This window comes from Archocentrus centrarchus, chromosome 17 (genome assembly GCF_007364275.1).
Source record: "Archocentrus centrarchus isolate MPI-CPG fArcCen1 chromosome 17, fArcCen1, whole genome shotgun sequence".
In the NCBI taxonomy this organism is placed as follows: Eukaryota; Metazoa; Chordata; class Actinopteri; order Cichliformes; family Cichlidae; genus Archocentrus; species Archocentrus centrarchus.
Window position 1 is genome coordinate 12,073,288 of NC_044362.1, and position 24,508 is coordinate 12,097,795.

Sequence of the window (24,508 nt, forward strand, 5' to 3'; positions counted from 1 at the left end):
TTAGGGCTGGATCAGGTGACCCTGAGCCATCCCTTAGCTATGCCGCAAAAGGTCTAGGCTTCTGGGATGTTCCCATGATGCACTGAGTTTTTTTCCCACTCTGTTTATACCCCACTCTGCATTCAGTTATTAATCTCTGGCTCTCTTCCACAGTGTGTCTTTTGTCCTGTCTCCCTCCCCTCACCCCCAACCACAGCAGATGACTGCCCCTCCCTGAGCCTGGTTCTGCCGGAGGTTTTTTCCTGTTAAAAAGGAGTTTTTCCTTTCCACTGTCGCCAAGTCCTTACTCATAGGGGGCCATTTTGATTGTTGAATTTGAAAAATGCATGTCTGCTGTTTTACTAGTAAAATATATATATTCATAATACTTACACATTACTGGAGATAACATTCATCCATATTAAGAGGTGCTAATTAAGTCATAGAATATTATTGTACACTCATGTGCTAATATTTACAAAGTATATCTCACTGATCTCCCCAGTGTATAAGGCTGTGCAATTTCTGCCAAGAGCAGTGTCATGAAAGCAATAAATTACTCCATGCCACTTAATGGTGGTAAGAGGATAAGGTCACATCATAGTGGTTCATTATTTCAGAGCTGGAATACTGCAGGTTATTATGCACCTTGTTATATCAGAATATAAATGCAGACTGACATTGAGTGTGGTACAATAATTATACCATCCTTTACTCACATTTTGAATTTTTTTTAGTTAATCAGGAATTTTGAGGGAAAAGGAATTTGTTTTAAAAAGATGGACACTAGATAACTAAGGTTGTATAGAGATGGTCAGTATGAGAGGCCACCAGACACCGATTTTATTGTTTGTTTTTTCTTTTAAAAAAGGCAAGTGGCACAGTTTAAATGCTCTATTTATGAAACATTTGGCAAAAAGGGTCTGGGCCAAACTAAACTAAAGCAAAAAATTATTTTTAAATGTACATTTGATAAAGAAAGTTTATTTTTGGAGAGAAGGCCATAGTGGTTACAAATGGAGAGTGACTGATATCAGTTATGGGACCAATATATCTTGCGAACACTGACATCTAAAAGCATTAAGGTATACAGACACAAAAATTAAATTTAAACACCATTTGGGAGACAGAGGGCACAGACAAACAAAATGCAACTAAAGTAGAGATATTAATAAAGTCTACTGCTGCCAGTCAATGTTGAAACAGAGACTTGGAAAGTAAAGCCTTGTTGCATCGCTACTCTAAAAACTCTGTCATAATATCTGTGTTCAGGATTTGTTTAAACCAGGAAGTACTGAACCAGCAGAGAGATAACTCAAAACAGAAAAAAAATAATGAATGCAACTTTTAAATCAAAGACAAAATATAAATTTGTGCACGCCATTATTTTGAATACAGTGTAGCATCATAATGTATATTAAAACAAATTAACCACATTAATTAAAGTAACTACAATGTAGCTTTGGTAACTGCAAGCTTAAATATTAAAATGAGGCAGGAGTGTGAAACCCTAAATCTGTATCTTATTCATATGAAGGTGAAATGTGAATAAGTATTACTGAATTATTTGATTGTGGATGGACACGACCATCACACTCAAGATCAGAGAGATGCACAGTTGTCTTTAAAGATAAAGAAGTCCGTGTACAGCATTTGCACAGTGAACTTGCTTCAGAGATCTGCTTGCACTTTAAAACCTATCCATACGAAGACTCAGTGAGCCTTTTAGTCTGAAGATTTATGGATATATGTTAATCAGTTCTGATCTCTGCCATTTGGGGCTGCCAACGTGCACAGCTTAGTGCAGTAACAGTCAATTTAATTTGTCATTTTCCACTTTGTCTTGTTTTTTGTTTCAGCTTAAGCAGTTCAAGGGCGGGTGCATCGATCTGTCATAGCACTGAATGCTCTCCCTTCACAGACTGACAGGGACCAAAGCTTTCCCTGCAGCTTCCATGCAGTTTCTCCCTGCTATTCTCTCTCTGACATCAAATTTTCACCTGCAGACCCTGCTGTGTGTGGAAGGACTTTAAAATGTTCAGACAGAGAGAGACAGTGTCTGGAGGTAATGAGGGAGAGAGCTCTCAGACCTAATTTCCATTGTAAATATAAATCTCAATTTTGAGAAAAAAATAATTCTTGGATTGGAGCAAAATACATGTTTTGAAACATGATAAAAGTTGATAAAAAATGATAAAAAATGAGCACATGTTTTAATAGAATGTGCATCGTATATATTTAAAAACTGCTCTTGTCAAACCATCACCATGGAAACATTGCACATATTGTGATAATAGCTTTCTTGTTGCATCTGGCAGTTTAGGCTTATTGAGATGAACATAATCGGTAAGGCCCCGAGTTTGTAGAAGGAAAAAAACATTTTAATTTCCATGTTCAAAAACCAAGCCCAAGTACTTTTCCATTTATGCCAAACATAATTTTATGAATATATTGCAGAAATGATTCACTTGTCTCATTTTGTACATTTGTGATAGTAAGATCACATTCAGCAGCCAGAGATGCTGGCAGATATCTGACGGTCTGTCAGGGTTAATGAGACCTCCAAGTTTTCAGGTTTTCACTATAAGACAGGAGAAAAATGGTGGTGAGGCATCTGAAAGTAATGCTAGGAAAACATTACCAAGATGTTGTCTGTGCCTTCACTCTCTGTGGGTTGTCTGTTTTTCACAGTTAGTGTTCCAATTAGCAGAATCAAATTGCTCTTTGGAAGCTTTTCTGGTGGAAATGATGCAGCTACATGAGGGTAGCAAACACGATGTTTATTTCAGTCAATTAATTAGTTTGCCTATGACACCACATCTTTGTCTCTCTGTGGCTACTTGTTTTAACAGATGTCCTAAATGGCTGATAATTACCTTTGAAAGTTCACACTCACTCATTCCTTTTAGGAAGATCTCATAACTGTCACGTGTGCTGTGTGGCCGGGGAGGTTGGGCCCAGTATGCAGGACTCAGCAGACAAAACTGGAACTTAATGTTAGTTTATTGAATAAACGAGACAAGAAAACAATAAGCTTAACTACTAGTGATGGGTCGTTGCAAACGATCTGGCTCTAAGAGCCGGCTCTTTGAAGTGAACGATGGGAGCCGTCCCTGAGAGTGAGCCGTTTCTTTATTCTTTTCGTTCGTTCTTTTTTTTTTTGCGGAAGCCGCATGTGTTTGGTTAAGATGTGTGGTGGAATCTGCCTGTCTACACAGAGCAACAGGATGGGTGGGAGTGCAGACACACCACCCAGTGATCCCACACAGACCAAACACAGAGGGAGCAGCTCCTGCAAAGTTTGCTCAGAGTCCGGAAACAGCAAGAGGAAGTTGTGATTTACATAGAGGCTACATGCAGGAATGGGGAGGAAAAGTAATTCATTTTACACATTTTTTTTTTTAAACTACAATTTGAGGAGCTGTTTGGGAGCCGAAAGAGCTGGCTCTTCTTTGGGAGCCTATTCACTATTGACTACACTTGCGCTGGACAGGTGCCAGAACTAAAACTAAAGATAAGGCAAATGGAAGACACAGCAAGTGGGGCTCAACGACGCAACAAAGAACAGAGAAAAACTGAGGGCTTAAATACACACACTAGGTAATCAGGGCAAGTGGAAACAGCAGGGAACAACAGGTGCAATAAATTAAACTAATAACACAGGGGATGAAAAAATAAACAAAGTACAGTGAACATAAGACTGTCAAAATAAAACAGGAAGTAACTAAACAAGAAAACAAGACAACACAGACGACTGGACAAAGGAGACTGATCACAAAGGGAATTTAAACATGTGAAAACATGGGGTTAGATACAGATGCCAGAAACACAAGAACAGGAAATAACCGAAGCTAAACTCAAAACTATAACAAATTGAAGACCTACACAAAAGAAAACTAATAAACATAATCAAAGATATAACTAAACAGAACCAAAAGAATGCAAAACACTGTGCACTGGCTCAGGATCATGACAATGGTGTTGCCATGAATATCATAATAATGTTCTTTAGCTAAACTGTTCTGCTAATTACTTTCATTGCAGGATCAAAGCTGTTTAGATTAGCTGAATTGAGTGAGAGCAAATTTATATGACACGGTGATATGAGAAAAAAAAAATCTGCTGAAAATTATCTACATTGTCTTTGTTGAAGCTTATAACCATCCATCCATCTGTTATCCGCCACTTTTCCAGGGTGAGGTCATGCCCACCCATGGGCCCCAGGAGACTGTTTCCAGAGCTCAAGCCGTGAAGTTAACCCAACTACATCTCACGGTATCGCTCAACCTCAAGCACTAGCTCAGGGTCCTTCTCCACCAAAGAGGTGATGTTCCATATCCCAGGAGCTAGTTTTAACAGTCTAGGGCCTCCACTCTTAACTGCCACACAGACACACACAGACACACACACAATCTGTACAGCACCTCCCGCAACTGGTGAGCCTACAGAGGGAAGGCCCAAATTTCCTCTGCAGACTACACCTGACTGGGGTTAATGGGCTAAAGCCCAGTCGCCAGCCACTCTCCCTCTAGCACCCTCCCCAGGCCTGGCTCCAGGGTGGGGCCCAAGTAATCCACAAGCAGGATGAACTGGTCCCTTGGTCATTTCTTTGTGCGTATTTGTCTTTGTCTGGGCCCTCATCCAGGACCAATTTGTCTTGGGAGACCCTACCAGTTCAATTCAATTCAATTTTAATTCAATTTTATTTGTATAGCGCCAAATCACAACAAACAATCATCTCAAGGCTCTTTGTATTGTAGGTAGAGACCCTACAATAATACAGAGAAACCAGGGGCAAAAGACCCTGAAGAAGAAGTCCTTGTCGTCACTGACACAAACCCCTCCACAATGGTAAGGTCACAATTCATGGAGGGGGATACTTATAACATTAAATTTAATGCATTTATTCCTAAATTCATTACCTGAAAATGGATATTACCTGAGCTCATCTGTTAGATGAAAACAGTCATGAAGGTAGTGAGTGGCATGAAAAATGGTTTCCAAGGTTCATCACTATAGAAACATTTTGTTTGTTTGTTTGTTTTTGGCTACGTCAACAACTGTTGGTCTGGATAATGAATCACATGGAGTATAAATGTCATATTTGTCTTGCTGCACACCTGCAAACCCTTTCTTGAACAAGTGTATCAATGAATGAATGAATATCGGACATGTTAATTTTAATAAATCAGTAAGTTTAGCACACAGTGTGTTAATTTAGCACAATTAGTGTATTAACTCTCTATGTGTAAATTTTCTAGTTGTGGATTCATGATTCAAGGGAGGTCGCTGTGGGGATCTCAGTTGTCATCTAGCGATGACAATTAAGATCACTGTCATCTGCCTCCATCTCACCTTATCCCTAGCATCCTCATATGTCACACCAACCCTCTGCATGTCCTTCTCCGTTATATTAATGAACCTCCTCAGAGGTTTTCCTCTGCTCCTCCTGCCTGGCAGCTGTATAATCAACATCCTTTGTCCAATATAAACCACACTGCTGCTCACTGATCATCACCTCTTTTCTTTACCTAACTTCAACAACTCTTTCCCATATCTTCATGTTATGGCTCATAAACTTCATCCCTCTGTAGTTACCACAGCTCTGCACATCACCCTTGTTTCTGAAAATCAGTACATGTCTCCTGCATTTTTGGGAAATACACTTATTTGTTTTCATAGATGAGATGATCAATTCAACTCTGTCTGCAAATGAAATTAAGTTGAAGCCAGAAAGCAGTCAGGTTGTAGTCATAGAAGCAATAAATCTCTTAGCTCAAAGGAATGATTTCTTTTAGTTTAGTAGGCAGCTGATGTTTCTGTGGCTTTTACGGTCTTTCAAGTCAGATAACAAGAAGTTAATGAGGCTATAGTGAATCTTGGCTGAGGTGACAGCAGTGGTGCTCAGACTCAGGAAACTAGACTAATTCATTTAGAACTCTGCTGCCTCCTGGACTGCTTTAGGCATGTTGTTCAGGGACAGGTCAAGGACAGGTCAGGCTCTGCTGGAACCGGCAATATGTTAAAGAGTACGATAAAGCTCCTTCTTAGGTCCTATTATTTTTTTACTGTTTATGCGTTCCTATTGTCAGAATATGTCTCTTCAGCCCGTGTTACTGTCAACAATACCCACTTGTATTTAATGCTAAAAATGTACAGTCTACAGTCCTGTGTAAAAGTCTGGAGCCATCCCTCATTTCTTTATATTTTGCTTCCACGGAGCCAGACTGTGGTTTTGAGCAGTTGTTCCCAAGACTCCTTGAAGGTCTTTCAAAGTTTGCTTGGGCACTGACTGCTTTTTCAGAGGTTTGTTTGCTAAACTGCTTATCACTGACCCATGAATCATCCAAGCAAAAATAAAAAGCACCTGACTCAAAGGATGAACCAGTGTTGTGTCTACACATACTGTAACAAACAACTTATCAAAGACCCAATTTTAAATTTTAATTATGTTTAGGCACTTTGTTGTGCGCAGCCTGTCACAAAAACATGTAATTTGTTCCCATTTCTTTAACTGAATCTATGAGAAGTGCCAAAGATAACACAGTTTGACAGACATAAAATAGTAGTTTTGCACCAGCAAGGTGATTCACAAAGAGTTATTAGCCAAAATCTTGGTGTATCTAATTTATGGTGTGCAGTGTGCTCTTACAAAATATAAGGAAATTGGACAAGTGGAGGACCAAAGAAAAGAGAAAGAAAAAGGACACGTTTAAAAACTATCTGCAGCAGATGAACTGTATCTGAAAGTCATGTGCTTAAGAAACTGAAAAAAAATCCAGCAAAGACCTGAAACAGGAGCTGAGAGATGCATCTGCTGTTCACTGAAGCCTCATTAGAAATGGTCTCACATGGCCAGACGTTCTCCTTCAGGAGTTTCTGGTGGAGAGCAGAATTCACGTTTCCATCAATTACAGAATTGGAATTAAAAGATGTACCATACCTGAATAGAAAAACACACAGTGGAACACTATCAGTCATGGATTGGCCTCCCCAGAGCCCGGACATCAACATTATTGAAGCAGTGTTGGATCACCTTGACAGAGAACAGGCTTTTATGCTGTATTTTCATGTATGTTTATACATGTTTAAATGAATCCCTGCACTTATTTCCTATTTTCCTAGTGAAATATAGAGAAATGAGGGGTGGCTCAAGACTTTTGCACAGCACTTTACATTAAAACTACTTTATGATTTCTAGCTTTACATGAACTCAAGCAAGTGTCTTATCACAAAAATACCTATAATGTTTTTCATGGAAAACCCACACAGACACGGGGAAAACAGGGAAACTCCACACAGATTCAAACCTAGGACCTTCTTGCTGTAAGACAGTGATTCTCAAATCCAGGCCTCGAGGCCCAGTGTCCTGCAGGTTTTAGATTTGTCTCTGCTTCAACACACCTGAGTCAAATATAGAAGTCATTAGCAGGACTCTGGAGAACTTGACTGCATGCTGAGGAGGTAATTCAGCCATTTGATTCAGGTGTGTTGGATCAGGGACACATCTAAAACCTGCAGGACACTGGGCCATGAGGCCTGGATTTGAGGAGCCCTGTTGTACGGCAACAGTGCTAACCACCACACCTCCATGCTGCCCTGGTTCTAAATCACTTACAAGCAATTAGTTAAGAGTGCTAATTCCAGCCTTTGTTGTATGAAGCTATCAGTCTTCATTGGCTACTGCTGATGTCCTACATGGACTTACCAGATTACTTTTCTGAACAGTTAACTCAGAAACTAACTCCAGACCCCTCGGATCTGCTGACCAATCACTGCTCTCCATCTTCAGTTTATACCAGCTGTCATCTGCCCTAAAATGTGAAAATGTTTGATGTTACTAATTAGACCTTCCACTTCTCTTGTCTAATACCTGTTACTCTTCCCTGTCATCCAGTGTTTATTTTTTTGCTTATGTTTTCTATATGTTTGAAACTGACTTCAGTTTTCAAACTAAATGATGTTATTTGATTTTAATCAGTGAGCTTTAGGTTGGTTAATGCTAACTAAGGCTAACTTTTCTCTTTTTCGTCTCTATAGTTCTAGACATAGAAAGTAAAAATAATGTTTAACTTTTCCTTTAAACTCTATTGCTCTTGGAAGACTTTAAAGGATGCAGTTGTTTCAGCTGTCAAAACCATAAAGTTGAAATTATCCATCCAGTCATTTTCATCTGCTCAGGGTTGTAGGAATCTACCCCACCTGTCATGGGGTAAGAGACAGGGTGCACCCTGGACAGGTCGCCAGTCTATCACAAGGCTACCACAGAGAAACAGGCAGCCACTCACACTCACATTCACACCTCTGGCCAGTCTTTGGACTGTGAGAGGAAGCTGGAGTTCTCAGAGAGGACATGGAAACTCTACTTAGAAATGCCCCCATGGAGACTTGAACCTAGGATGGTGCTAACCACTGCACCACTGTGCCAAGTTCAAAATAACTGATCAGAATGAATAGCACAATGTTCCTGTTATGAAAATGTCTTCTTATATACTTTCAGTAGCATGTTCAGTGTAGCCTATGATTTGAAACAACAAAAGCAAATCCTTCCCCTCTGAGCCAAAACATAAACACACAAATTCACACACATTTTCACCTCAACACAACACAACAGTTTTTTTTTCAAAGTTCAAATCTTCTAGTCCGCAACTGATGTTTCAGTGCTGACATCCCACACAGCAACTACTGTCTGTGCAGTCTACATGTCACTAAATCTAGTGTGTTTGTGTGTCTGAGTGTGCGTAGCTATGTAGTGCCTTTGGATTAAACAGCTTTCCTATTTCGCAAATTGCCGCTGACATCTCGAATCATCAGATCATGATAATGTTTTCAATGAAAGATGATGTGACTGTTTCATGTTGCTCCATCATAGAGATTTGAAATGCAACACTGAGCCCTCGTGAGACAGTTTTATTAAGTTTTCACCTTCAACTCATCTAAATTTTGTCTCTAATAAGATTTGTTCTCACTGACTTAATGTTCCGACAATATGCATTGTGTGAAAGTGATACTGATCATTTTAACATTAAATGCTTCAGCACTGTAGACTGTGGGGGTAGTGGTTAATATTATTTGGATACTTAAGATAAGACAAGGAGATTATTTGCTAATAATATTAGTGATTACCACACTATTGATGCTTCAGTGGTCGGTGGATGGTCTTCACTGTGCATACAAAAGAAGTCTCTTTACTTTTTGGCCTCCCATTCAAATTTATTGTCTTGTGTGTTTGTTTTTTCTCTTCAAAATCCTCATCTGTGAATTTTGTTTTGTAATAATATGTAGAAAAGAAACAAGAATGACAAAGAATATTTACAGGTGATGCTCATGAGAGAGATTAGAAATAGAAAAAATATCCTCTTACCTAGTTCATAAGCTGAGGAGCAGTTACATGAACAATGTAAGAAATACACACTGAATTTCATAGCATAATACTATATCTTGTTACCCAAGAGTAAAATCAAATAGACTGCACAGAAATAAATATAGTTGTAAATCTCATAGAGAAAGTCAAATGGCTTTTTTCTATCTATATAAGTGACGATGAAGGTTTATGAAGCCATAAACTGATAGTAAGGTAGAACATTTAAGTGGGAAACTACTGGAATTGTTTACCATTCACAGGAAAATAAAAGTATTGGGAATGTGAGAGGGAGAGGAGAATTCCCAATTTAGAAGAATTGTGCTGATGATGGATGGAGTGGGTCAGAGGAGGCTGTTCCCAAGCTGAGCGACCAGAGACTGACTGGTACACCAAGGAAAATATTAAACTGTCGATGAGAAGAAAAGAAACTAAGCTGAAACAAAAGGCATTACCTCTACTGAAGCAGTACAACCTGAATAAAGTGGACGACTGAACAGGTTCTTAAATATGCAGCTGGGTTACAATCTGATGGAGAGCAGGTGTGCTAGCCAGAGATCCAGCTGAAACCGGTTGCATGACCTTATAGCAGTAGTAAGATTCGCCCACTCACACTCACTCACACCTTAGGGGAGAAAGGAAAGGCAAGAGAGGGGGAGAGAGAGAGAGAGAAAGAGCAACAGTAGGAGGACAAGCGAGGGAGAGTCAAAGAAAAGAGGAGAAAAACAAAAGAAAGCAGGAACATCAGGAGCAACAAGGGACCATGATGACTATATTTTGCCACAATGACATAGGTGCACGCTCAAAAAGGTGAAAACAATACCAATGACACCACTGCTGCAATTAAAGAGCTCCAGTGGAAAACATGCTTTACTCATAGTGAAGCTGCAACTGTTACAAGCTGGAGAAAACCAGGTTAATAATGAATGTAAGGGCCATTTGATGCATCTAGACTAGACAAAATTTGGGTTCCTGGAAGGTGTGCTTTTAACCCAAAGAGAGAAAATTACTCAGTCTTTCATCTTGCTCTTGGCAACTGTCAGCAGTATGATATAATGTTGGCAGTCTGTCTGTGCTACATTGAGCTTTGCGGATCCAGATGACATGTTCAGAGTGTTTTCTGACACTTGCAGGCAGCGTCAAAAATATGCCAAATAACCAGTAATATGGACAATATATACATACCTTATATTGCCAAAAGTATTCACTTACCCATCCAAATCAATGAATTCAGGTGATCCAATCACTTCAGGTGTATAATCCAAGCACCTAGGCATGCAGACTGCTTCTGCAACAATTTGCTCTCAGGAGGTCAGTGAATTCCAGCGTGGTACCATGATAAGATGCCACCTGTGCAACAAGTACAGTCATGAGATTTTCTTGCTACTAAATATTCCACAGTCAACTGTTTGTGGTATTATAACAAAGTGGAAGCAGTTGGGAGCAACAGCAGCTCAGCCATGAAGTGGTAGGCCATGTAAAATCATTGACAGAGGGATCAGTGGATGCTGAGGCACATAGTGCGCAGAGGTCGCCAACTTTCTGCAGAATTAATTGCTACAGATCTCCGAACTTCATGTGGCCTTCAGATTAGTTCAAGAACAGTGCGTAGAGAGCTTCATGGAATGGGTTTCCATGGCCTGGCAGCCTCACATCACCAAGCACAGTACAAAGTGTCGGATGCAGTGGTGTAAAGCACGCTACCACTGAGAGCAGTGGAGACGTGTTCTTTGGAGTTACAAATAACACTTCTCCATCTGGGAATCTGATGGATGAGTCTGGGTTTGGCGGTTGCCAGGAGAACGATACTTGTCTGACTGCATTGTGTAAAGTTTGGTGGAGGGGGGGATTATGGTGTGGATTCATGAGTTGGCCTTGGCCCCTTAGTTCAGTGATAGGAGCTCTTAATGCTTCAGCATAGGAAAACATTTTGGACAATTTCATGCCCCCAACTTTGTCGGAACCAGTGCACAAAGCAGGACCATAAAGACATGGATGAGCGAGTTTGGTGTGGAAGAACTTGACCAGCCTGCACAGAGTCCTCAACCTCAACCCAACAGAACACCTTTGGGATGATCAGTGTTACACTTACTACAGACAGTACATACATAAGTGTGTTGTAAAATATTTTAGAATATTGTTTTTATACTCAGAACACACAAATACTCGCTAAAAAATGTATTTTATTTTCCCCACAAAAACAATGTACACACTGTACATCCCAACCAACACAAAGGTGCTCATACAGTGGTCTACATACAAAACAGAAGAATTTACTGTATACAGTTACAGTAAAAAAACAAACAAAAAAAAACTATGTTGCATCTTCTCTTCTGTCTCGGACCACAGCACCTCATCCACATCACAAGCAATGTTTTCCCTGGCCAAGCAGCAGGGGAAATATTGTCTAGCATGGCGACTCCAGCCATGAAAAGCATCAAGTGCTGTATCTACACATGCATCTTTCATAGCTTGGAGAAGGGGTATACGCATTTGTGGATTTAAGTCATACACGTTCCATCTTCAGGTAGAAAAAAAAATTCCTCAATAGGACTGAGGAAAGGAGAATATGGAGGGAGAAAAACAACTGAAAAGCGTGGGTGGGCAGTGAACCACTCATGAACCAGAGCAGCCCAGTGGAAACTTACTTTGTCCCAAATGACAACGTACCCGAGCTGCCTTGGGCCTTCTGTCTGATCTGGTGGAATGAGTATGTTGTGTAGGGTGTCCAGGAATGTGATCAGATGGGCAGTGTTGTAGGGGCCAAGGGTAGCATGGTGATGGATGACGCCGTGGTGGGAAATTGCTGCATACGTTGTGATGTTCCGTCCGCGCTGGCCAGGAACTTCAACAATGGCACGCTGGCCAATGATATTCCTTCCCCTCCGTCTTTTTGTGAGGTTGAATCCAACCTCATCAGTAAAGATGAACTGGTGCTCCACTGCAACTATCTCTAGCTCTCTGTACTCTCTGTAACACACATGACAATATCAGAAATAGACATGGAGCGGTCACTATTGTGAAGCGCAATCATTATGATTACAGTACTGAAATATGTGTAGTTCATACAGTGTCGAGAGGATACATCAATTGTGCGATTGTATAGGACTTACTTGCACATAGTTATATCACAATTCTTTGACTCTTTCTGAATTGCGTTCAAATCACACCCCATTGGCCTGCTTCATCCTCAGATTATTTCTGTGCAAGACACGGTCCAGCATTGATAAGCTTACCCGATCAATATTTTGAAATATCTCATTGTTCTCTATTAGTCTTCTTTGTATTTGCCGTAATGTTATAGCGTTATTTTCTAGGACCGTGTTCATGATTTCAGTTTCCTGTATAGGAGACAGAGGATGTTCCCGTCCACCTTGTGTTGGTAATCTTTCAGTTCTGCAATACAAATAACAGACTACTGTAAATACTGTTTAGTAATACAAAGTAGGAATACAATTCCCAAATACTTGGAACATACTTTATTTTTACAGGCTTACAAAACAGTCCACCGACAATACTGTACTACTGTACTCATTGAGTTCTGTAATGATACACAGTACTGCAGTTTTCTAGTGAGGGTAGATTTCTTACCTATTCTCATTTTGTAAAGTCTGGATGATGGATGCTACAGTGTACCTGCTCAAATTTGGCTGTACTCTTTGCCCAGCTTCCCTCATTGTTAGACCATGGTTGACCACATGGACAACCAAAGTGGCTCAGATCTCATCAGAGATCTATGGTCCTTGGCCTTCCTCGTCCTCGTCCTCATCCTCCCCATCCTCCCCATCCTCCTCATCCTCCTCTTACTCTCACTGCTCTGGCTCCGGGTCTGCCTGTTTCCAATGTTGGCATCCGTTGCTCCAAAACAGAAGAGCTCACCTGTTGCCCTTTTATGCTAAAGCTCTGATTGATAATTGTAAGACAGTGTGACAGGTGTTTGCTCATGTGATGAGTCAGTGTGCATAGTAGGGCAATTACCTTAGAATTTTGAATGACAGTGTGTTCCTTGTGAAAACAAGAGATTTTCTTCATGAAAATTGTGCCAAATGCAGAAAATTGTGTGTAATGTTTTGAATAAAGTGTGTTTTAGAACTGCAATTTTAGTGTAAAGCAGGAATTGTGCTTGTAGTTTAGCAGAACTGGTTCAGGAGATTGGTGCATCAGTTATATGTTGTGTTCATTGTGTCTCAAGTACCAGTATTTATGTGTAAATAACTGAGAAAAACTGTAAACCCTATGGATTAAGAATGGGATGTTACTCACGTTCAAATGCGTGTGAAGGCAGACGAGTGAATATTTTGGCAATATAGTGTATGTTTAGGTTTGTGCCATTGTTGATTCCTCATCATTTCTATATTATGAAGAAAGTAGACAGGAGGACTCCGAAGCCAGGCTTACAGCAAAGAGAAAGGTGGCAAAAGCAAAGAAAAAGGCTTAAAGTGAGTTGGATGTGAGGCTGGAAACTAAGGCAAGAGAAAAGGATTTGTATCGATTGGCCAGACAGAGTGATCAAGCTGGAAAGGATATGCAGCAGGTAAGGGTGATTAAAGATATAGAGAGAAATGTACTAACAAGTAAAGAGATGGAACAAGTACTTCAGGGTGGGATTACATAAGGGATCAGCTCTGAACCCCTTCTTATTTGCAGTGGTGATGGACAGGTTGACAGGAGAGGTCAGGCAGGAGTCTGTGGACTATGATGTTGTGATCTGTAGTGAGAATAGGGGGCACGTATGCTCTGAAGAGAAACAGAATGAAATTCAGTAGAAGCAAGACAGAATACAGGTGTATGAATGACAACACTGAAAATGCAAGTTAGTGAAGGCAGATGAGTTTAAATACCTGGGGTCAACCATCCAGAGCAATGAACAGTGCACAAAATAGGTGAAGAAGAGAGTGCAGGCAGGATGGAGACGAGTGTCAGGGGTGATTTGTGACAGAAAGATTGCAGATGGAGTGAAAAAGGAAGGTTTACAAGATGGTAGTAAGAGCTGCTACGATGTACGGTTTGGAGACACCAGCACTCTCAAAAGACAGAAGGCTGACCTGGAAATGATAATGAATATGGAACTGACTGGCAGCAAGAAAAGAGGAAGATGACAGAGAAAGTTCGTGGATGTAGTGAAGGAGGACATGTAGAGGGTTGGTGTAACAGATGAGGATCCTTGGAAGTGGGTGAGATGTAGGCCGATGATCCGCTGTAGTGACACCTAAAGGTAGCAGCCAATAGAAGAAGAAGATTAATCATGTGTTTAAATCAGAGCATCTCATCTCACAGTGGTGGTTCAAGGTATTAGCAGAATCAGGAGGTGCAGTCTGCATCTGTAATAATAATTAAAAGGTGAAGTTAAACACTTCCCTTGCTGTACATACACATACACATTCACATAAACACAAACCCACAACAGTATTTTAATGCCTCACAAATTTCACTGCAATCCCAAACCAGAAAATAAAAAGCAAATTAGACTTAACTGGAACTGCACAATCACCATAAACATTACATCTGTTATTTAGAGACTTGGTACGCATGTGTTATTAGTGAGCAGCTGTGCATGTGCGTGGTGGTAATAGTGCTGCCTCACACAGTGAAAATGTGCAATATTCTGCAGCCACCTGACGCATGATATGAAGACTCAGTATGGAAGACCATTAACACTGATGACAGCATTCTGTCTGAGCAGGCCAACTGTCATCATCTCCACAGAGAGGAGGGTCGTCCGCACGAGAACAATAACAACGAATTTTCTTCTGGTTCAAAGAGTGCAAAGACTCGAGAGAGACGACCACTGGAATTTATATGGAAATGACAAACGGAAGAAAATGGATTAATGGAAGATTGCAAAGATAGAAGTTATGGTAAATTATGCAAAAAGACACCTAAATCTTAAACCCTGTTAAAATGTCAGCTCTCCTACACACACACACAGTTAATATCTTTTTATTCCATATATATCATAATGCATGAATAATCCATCAATGTAATATCACATTAACTTACTTTGACAAAACTCAAGCAGATTTTGAACATATTCAGAGAGAACTGCTGATAAATTCACCATGTGACCATATCACGATCTCCAGGTTCACCAAATATGAGAAAAACTCATAGATGGAGACGTGTGATACGCACACACACACATCCACTTGTTTACACATAAATACACAGTCGACTGAGGCAAATATGTAGCAGGGCATGTGTGGGATGTTAGCATTAAAAAAAAAACAACACAAAATTGACATTGAGTTTGTGTGTGTGTGTGTGTGAATGTGGGAATGTGGGAAGAGCAGATGTGTATAGCCTGTGGGGTTTATCACAACCACGGTGTACAATAAACAACACTGTAGGTTCACAATACGCAGAGGACTGTTGACCAATCAGTGGGAATCCATCTGTGATGCTGAGATGATTAAACTAATTTGGAGACTGTTTTTAAAAATAGTTGCTCCAGAAGTAAAAAGCACTGCCAGAAAATAAATAAATAAAAAAAAAACAAAGACTTAATTAGTGCACAGGGACAAAGAAAGAGTTTAGGTTTACAGACAGTAAATGAGCCTTAGCCTCCCCGGTGTAAGCATCTTGGCAGGCAGCAGCAGCAGCAGCACAACAGAAGGAGGTTTGATTGGACTGATCTGTGTGGGGAGGCATCGGCAGTGGGAAATAAAAATAAGATAAAGCCACATGATGACATCACGGCAGCACAATACCACAGGCAGTACTGAGCTGGGAGACATCACCATCAAATTATAGCAGCAGAGTGGACGTCACTAACACGGTGGCATCACCACATTTGATTCTTTCACTTAACCCAGAAAGGAGGCATGACGTCATAGGGTGTCATTAAATTAAGGAGGTATCTCTCTTTTTTCTGTGCAATCTTTCCTCTTTGGGGCTTCTGCAGAAGTGAAGCTTTTTGTTTTTTTTTATGACTCTAGGTTTTGCTTGTTCACTCATGGCAAATTTCAACTGAGAAAAAAAATAAAAGAGCTTATAGGAGCCATCAATCCTCGAGACATCCACTTACGTCACAGGGAAAGGGAATATTGAAATTGTGTATAAACAAGGGTAAATCTAATCTATGACTAACTCTGGGTCTTTCTTACAAAAGCAGCAAGGAAGAGGAGCTTTGGCATCCTCCAGGTGGGTTTGATTTAATCCTTTTAGACAACAAAAAAGAGACAAAAGATTATGAATGCAGAGACTTGAAAACTCTTTTGTGTCTTGTATGCACAGATTGACAAATTAAACAAAGGTAAACTGAAATCTGAATTTCAGATTCCATAATTTGCGTGCAAGGTGCAATTCATTGTCTTACCACCTGTACATGATGTGAGATTTGTTGATATTTAGCCACATGACCTTGGTATAAAATAGATGTGATGACAGCCTTACAGCTCCTTATGAATGATCAGGTTTGTCTCTGACATTCACAGAAAATGCTTTGATTTCTTACTAAGAATTAGATGTGAACTTACTGCCAATACTGCAATGTCTGTAGAGTCAATATGAAGCTATGACCAGAAAATGTGTACTTTAACTTAACATTAAGACTGAAAACAGGAAGCAACAGCAAGCCCAGTCTTTTTCCAAGCCTACCAAATAAACTTTCATGATCACCTGAAGCCAATTAACACACTCTCCTCTCCACAGCACCTCTTACTGTATCTTTTTGTTTTTTTTTTCATTTAAACCAACATGTAAAATATGGGGTTTTTATGAGAGGTTATTATATTGGACTATTTCTTGAAGTGGAGTGTTCAGGTGCACCTGAACACGCCACTCCAAGAAATAGTCACTGCTTGGGGCTGCTAAGTACTAGTTAAGTACCACCTTTTTGTTTTCACACTTTGCTTTCAGTACCAAAAAAAACATGTGAGTAATGGGGGGGACAGTGTAGCTTCCACTCAAGTTTACAGTGACTGCTGACCATATTGCTGACCTTATTGAAACTATGGAATTTCCCCCATCTCAGTTTTCTGTGTTATTAATTTCTCAAAATGTTTAACTGAAAAGCAAAGAGTGTAGATTGGACAGAAACATATGTCATCCTTCCTTGCTTGATTTATTTTTCTCCTTTTTGGCTGAACAGACCACAGCAAAATCAACTGATATCACAATGACTTGCAAGCAGTAGAACAACGCTTTGTGACATTTTGTTTGCTAAACCATCACATGCTGATCAATAGCCAGCTTGCATATTGACGCCATTCAAGACAGAATATCGACAGCTGGGATTTATTTTTCCAAATATAATAGCCACTAAGAATCTTCCAAAGCTGCTCTGTGTTATACCTCAGCAAGAACTGATGTGCCCACTAAAAATCATTAACACCATTAAACCACCTGGTGTTTAACACACCTGTAAACCCCTCCTTCCTTTGAAGCCAGTGTAATAAATGTGTCCATCGGCATCTCAGCATCCTTCAAGATTGCTATTAACCTCCAAGGACAATTGATTACAGTCTCACCAGAGATTATATCCTCGTAATTTGAACGGGGAATCCCCAGTCATGTATTGGGTAAGAATGACAGGCAAACGTGTTAAACTCATGTGTGCGCAGACAGATGGTGAAAGAGTGGATTTTTATGTGTGGGCATCAGAGCTGCTGTTCGCTGAAGGCTTTTGATTATTACAACAGAAAAGGAAGATTCAAACCCACAATCAAACACACACCCAAGAGGCATCTGTCTGTGATAGGAGGACAGGAATCCACTTACGCAGGCAGACAGAGAGCTCCAGCAGTGCACCATTAGACAAACCTTTCTCCCATTGTATATGATGAATTCTTTCATTTCCACCGATTAGATTATCCTGATATTGCTGCTGCTGCTGCTGTGTGTGTGTGTGTGTGTGTGTGTGTGTGTGTGTGTGTGTGTGTGTGTGTGTGTGTGTGTGAGTGTGTGTGTGTGTGTGTGTGTGTGTGTGTGTGTGTAAAACAGTATATTATATGGAATATCAAGTCTAAAGCTGAGTATAGTACTGAGATATATGTATTTGATTATTTCCAATTTAACAAGTAACACTGTGCCTTTCTCTTAACATTAATAAATAGTTCTACTTTAAAATTTACATACATAACTATCTAAAATGATTAAATTATAAACAACAGTATATAAAATTGACAATCAGCAGTATTGCCTTTCTTTCAGTAATCAGCTTAATACTCTCTCTCTCTCCATATATATATAAAACTGAAGCAAAACCTCTAGTTGAACAGTTTGTCAATGCATAGTGACTCACCAACTCATTTGAGACAGGAGAATCATTCTGGATAGATGCAGCAACCATGCATGGTCTTTGAGCCTCCCATTTAATTTTCTCTCCCAGTCTGTGCATAATTACCTCCCAATTACTTTGGAAGCAGCTCCTCTTGAGTCTCTGGTTTGACCCACTGTTGCATTCTGACACCGAGACTCCTCTTTTTCATCCTCATGCTTTAAAAAAATGACTGAATTAAAGACTAAACTGGGGGACATTTAAGCGATATTGGTGAAATGATTGAACTAAATTATAGAGGTTATGAAAAATGTATAAGAGACTGAAAAGGAGGAAATCGAGCAGCAGAAGCCGTTCAGTGCAGTTTGTGAAACGCTGATAGCAATTTCACAGTTCATCGAGCGTCAACTTCAGTTTTAATGAAAACAAAAGCGACACACCCCTAATATCTTCGTTTGCTGTCAGTCAGATATTTATCTAAATGCAGTGCAGCTTCCTGGAGATATTCAGCAGTAAACGAGACTAATGCACCTCCTTCTCCCCACCTCGTCTCACCTTTTTAATACTTGTTCAATACTTTTCCACAATCACGAAATTTTCTGAGATTTCCCCTCATTTATCATGATTGTGTGGACACAAAATCATAAATTAAACCAGAACGGTCCTTTATACTGAACTCACAGGACTGGTGCACCTGTTCGATTATCACGAATCCAGGTGCAGAAATTAAACTGGCTGAGCTTTGATTTATTGGTGAGAAACTGTGAACGTGTTGACTCATAGTCAGGTGTCATTAGAACATATACCTATACATTAATGATGATTAATTATTTTGTCCCAGAATGAACATTCCTGTCACAAGGTAGAAGCTGCAATCAGTTTGTAGCAAGGTGACTTTTACAAAGCCTTTATTTACGCAGCTAAAATGTGTCACTAACATTAAAAGTATCTTTTTTGAGAGAGAGTTGAGGCCCAGAGGGCAGCCAAAATAGCAAAAAATAGAACATAAAAGTTCTATAAATATATTTTAAGTGGCTACAAAGGACTGTATTGATTATAATGTGAAACACACAATAGGTACAATAACGCAGAGTTTCTTAATTTTCTTTATTTATATATAAAACCCCTTCATAAATCCCATTGACTACGGTCTATTTACCAAAATAAGCAAATACATTAAACATAAAAACACACATAGAAACATGGGTTTTGAGCAGTGGATGACTGTTTTAACGAATCGTAGGCCACTGAAGACCCTAGAATTCTAAACAAGGGACTCAAAAGGACCCCTCAACATGCAAACTCTTGATGTGATTCACTTTTGTTTTGGGGGTGATTCACTTGATAAGCATCACTGAACAAGAGACAAGAAAATATCTCCTGTTTGTTTAGTTCTGTTTTCCCATTATGTGATATATTGGTGTAGAGTTGCAGGCGTACTCAAACGGTTTTATCTCAGAGAAAGACACATACATGTGACAATAGCCGGAGGTCACCACAGATAAAGATTAGTGGCTGCTGAGCCATCAATTTAACTAACAGCAGCACTGACAGTTTGCTCCCATGAGTCCTCTTCTACACAGACATGTGCACCTCCATGCTCGATGTGATTGATGGCCTCTTCATTGCCATGTGTGGGCTTCATTTCACAGCACTGTGTTCGGTTTTGATATCAGATTAACACAAAGAAGGAATCCGATTAGAAAAACACCCCGGATGCTGAACGCGTCTTAAAGATAGGGGTGAGTGGCCGGGGGTCTTCCTGGCTCTTGGTGGGCTGCTGGTGGCCTGGGTTTCCGGGGGCTTTCCGTACCTGCCTCTGGCTTCTGATGGGTGGAGCTGCAGCGTTTTGCCCTCATTGGTAAGTACGTTCCATGACACAGACACAAACATGACACAGACACAAACGCCCACTCAATCACAACTCAACAAAATTGTTGGTGTGCGTAACATGCTTTGTTAGTTTTGTTTTTCACACACAAATTTATTTTTGCAAGTATTGATAGTATTTTTTTATATGTTAAAGTGATGAACTATCTGATTAATAGACTTGTGCTCTTTCCCCCTTTTTTTTTGCTCCCTTTCTCTCTCCCTTTTTCTTCTCTTTATTTTCCTCTTCTTCAGCCTGTCAGCTCTGGCTGTTACATAGTATGTGGAAAAATAACTCAGATAAATAAAATAAAGGGTTAAAACATCAACAAGAAGAGCCTATTGAGAACCTATAGAGCTCATCTTGAAATAGCAAATATGTTTGGCACAACAACGCATTCAGATCACAGTTCTGCTTGCAAGATCTACCAGACATGACAGGCTTTAAAAAAAAAAAAAAAAAAAAAAAAAAAAAAAAAAGATAGGGGTGTATTTTATAGTTTCTGAAGGGAGGATAGCTGTCTTCAAATGGCAAAGAAATGTCACCAGCTGCATCCCAATCGGTCACCCATTAATTACTCTGAAGGTTAAATCAGGCTGAAGGTTGTATTTGCTGGTCGCGTTGAAGGCGCTGACCTTGGTGCTGAAGTTTAGGAGCTTGGACTGATCTGCACCTTTATATGTATACCATACAGCCTACTTTGGCAGATTGAACGTCGGGGAGTCCTAATCCTGAGCATTATCACATATGATGCATGTCTCAGAAAACCTCCTTATGTATTAAGTAAATTAGTGAGAATCGATGAGAACTTGTAATTTTATTGTGAATTTTTGTGAGCAAATATTTATTTTCAGGCAGAAGAAGTCCACCCAGATATTAAACAAAAGTAGCCGAAGAAGTTTGACCACTACATGATAGCAGCTGATGTTTGGCTAGAGGGTTTAGTTAGCTGACACTACAGGTGTTTTATCTCTGGGGTTAATAAGACCATCAATGAAAAGACTGCAGACATGGGATCCTGGGAAACCAGTTTGTACGTCACTCTTCTGACATCAGCACACATCTTAAATACCAGCAACTCCGAGCGGTGTAAAACACAAACAGGCACACCTGTTGCAGGCATACCTGGAGCCAAACACGTTGCCGGCACTGAACACAACATGCGTTTTATTGCTGTGTGCTTTCTTCTTTTATGAGCGCAGGATATTTCAGGAGGTGATTTTTTTTTTCATTTTTTGAGAAGCACTCAGTGTTTTCCAAAGGTAAAAGAAAGTCCTGTGCTTTAACCGTCGTGCATTGTCTTTGGTATTTAATGATGATCAACCACACTGTTGCGTTTGAAGAACTGGACACAAACATTTCTGAGTCGTTACCGCTTCTCTCTCTCAACCACAGCAGTTTCCCTGCACTTCGGCTGGAGTCCAAGTCTCTGGTCATTTCAGCCACAATGTTCGCCGTGGGTGTCCTGGGAAACCTCATCGCCATAGTCGTGCTCTGCGTCTCGAAAAAAGAACAGAAAGAAACCACTTTCTACACTCTGGTCTGCGGTATGGCCATCACGGATCTGTTGGGGACGTGTTTCACTAGCCCGGTGGTTATCGCCACATATGTGTCCAGCCGGTGGCCGGGAGGAGCACTGCTCTGCCACTTCTTTTCCTTTTCCATGCTTTTCTTCGGCTCCGCTGGCATGTCCATATTGTGTGCAATGGCTGTGGAGAGATACTTGGCCATAAATCAAGCGTATTTCTATTCCCAGCACATAGACCGAACAATGGCGCGATTTGCGCTTCTGGTTACCTACCTGGCAAACATTGTACTGGGTATTATGCCCAGTTTTGGCTTCGGGCAGCACGTTAGACACTTCCCTGGAACTTGGTGCTTTCTCGACTGGAGGGCAATGGATCCAGTGGGAGCTTGCTACTCCTTTCTGTACGGCGGCGTGATGCTGGCGTTGATCGCTGTAACGGTACTGTGTAACTTGGCGGTGTGCAGGACGTTGGTGGGGATGAACCAGAGGACAGGAATAGTCAGGACTGAGCTGTGTGAGCAGGGGGGCTCGCGTCGACGCTTCCCTCGGCTGTCTTCGGTCACTTCTGCGGCAGAGATCCAAATGTTCTGGCTGATGATCTTTATGACCATCGTGTTCCTGGTCTGCTCCATCCCATTAGTGGTAAGAACAACAGGTTATTTGTTTCTCTCTGTTCTTTTATATCTACACCCAGTGGATGCCAAGAGCATTCAGTTATGGGTATCAACTTTATTTTATATTATAAGATGTACCTCAGACATTTCTCTGTCATATTTCTGTCTCACAGGTGCGAATATTTGTTAACCAACTGTATGGCCCAGCCTACATCTCTGCTGGAGGGAAGCCCGACTACCGGAGCGACATGTTGGCAATCCGCTTTGCCTCATTCAACCCCATATTAGACCCCTGGGTGTACATATTGTGTCGGAAAAACCTGTTACTAAAGGGCTGCGAGAAACTAAAGAGAACAATTAACCGGGTTAAGGACGGAAGTGGGGACAACACTGGCTGGGCAGAGGGTCAAAACTCTCCACCGTCTTTAAACAGTAACAATACCAGTTACGCTTCAATACCCACAACCAGTCACAGAAACGACGTGGACCACCAAGGGTCCATCAAGAATAAATCCTTTACAGATTTCGCCTTGAGACAAGCGTGGGAGTACGACACAGCCCGGGTCAACTTCCATCCGTTCAGCATCGAATCGACTGCCATCCTCGGCTGTGAGGAGGAGGAGGTAGGTGGTAACTCCAAACCGACTGAGACGGCGAAGGCTTCTCCAGGGCGCAGCACAACGCCGCTGCTTCCTGCGCACGTAAGAAGAATGGATATCGTTACCTGCACGTTCAGCACACCGAGCTCCTGTCAGTCGGCGAAATGTCTCTGACTAACATTTATGAACTCCCGACCGCAGTTTTCAAGCATCCCGGGCAAACTGGGGACAGTTAAACTGAGATAAAGTCAAACTCTGACTTTATCACGTTTGATGGTTTTACACCACCAAAGTGTCATATGTCGTGTTAAACATTACTCTGCAAACTGCAACAGAACTACATCAGCTTTTCACCATTAACACGAGCTAACGGAGCAGACTTTTAATATGAGCTGAAAGCTCTCCTAAGCAGATTCACGTTACGTGTGCTCCAACACAGCAGCACCACAGCAAATTTCTGTCTGTTCAGGTGAATATCAGAGAATCACAGAGCCCAACCTATATGTGTGACCTATGTGAGTGTGTGGGGTGGATTTTGAAGGATCAGGATGTTAGCGGTGCTGGGACAAAAAAAAAGAAAGTTTCACGAAGCTGTCCCCCAGAAGAAGAGAAAAAAAATGCTAGAATTGTTTGTATGTGCTGAAAGTTCATTAGATGAAATCTGTGGTAATAATTTCCAAATGTGGGAATTTAAATATAGCCATACCCCATGGGTACAACCAAAATGCGTTTCATTTCAAGAGTTTTAAACTCAACGTGTGCCATCAAATGTGTTGTTATGCTACATTTCTTTCACACCGGAGGCTTCATTTCTTTATTTTTAAATCTACACGCTGCTAATTCGCTCAGTGCCATTTAACAGTGTTGCATGATGCAGGAACCGCTGAATGTGTGCAGCTTGAATGTCTTAAATATTTATATTGAACATTTGCATATCGTGTTTTCAGAACTGCAGCTGTAAAAAAAAAATGTTTTTTAAAAATGTATGAACATTTCTTCTTAAAAAAAAGAAAAAACATCCAAAACCCACTGTTGCCTGAGCTGTGTGACCGGGGTGTGGTTGCTGGGTGTGTTATTGGGTCTGTGCACAGAAATAAAGGCAGGGAACTCACCACCTTTACCTGTTCTGCTGAATAAAGAACAGTGCAACAGATTCTTTAATCAAATGACAGACAGGTGGCAGGAGAGCAAGCTACATTCACTTCAAGTCGAGGACTACAGAGTGCTTTTTATTCTGCACCAGCAGGTGGCGCTACAGGATAAGCCCTCTGTAAATTGAGTCCACACCAAGAACCACTGTAAAGGTAACTGGACAGAGCAATCAGAGTGATAAGATGTAT

General features: G+C 40.7%; 1 protein-coding gene across 1 annotated transcript; it reads left to right on the plus strand.

Annotated features, from left to right (window-relative positions):
• Positions 1–21,742: 21,742 nt before the first annotated feature.
• Positions 21,743–23,342, plus strand: ptger4c (prostaglandin E receptor 4 (subtype EP4) c). The gene is made up of 2 exons (XM_030752251.1): positions 21,743–22,597; positions 22,743–23,342. The coding sequence occupies exons 1-2, from the start codon at positions 21,743–21,745 to the stop codon at positions 23,340–23,342; spliced, it is 1,455 nt and encodes a 484-aa protein (XP_030608111.1).
• The last annotated feature ends 1,166 nt before the right edge of the window (positions 23,343–24,508 follow it).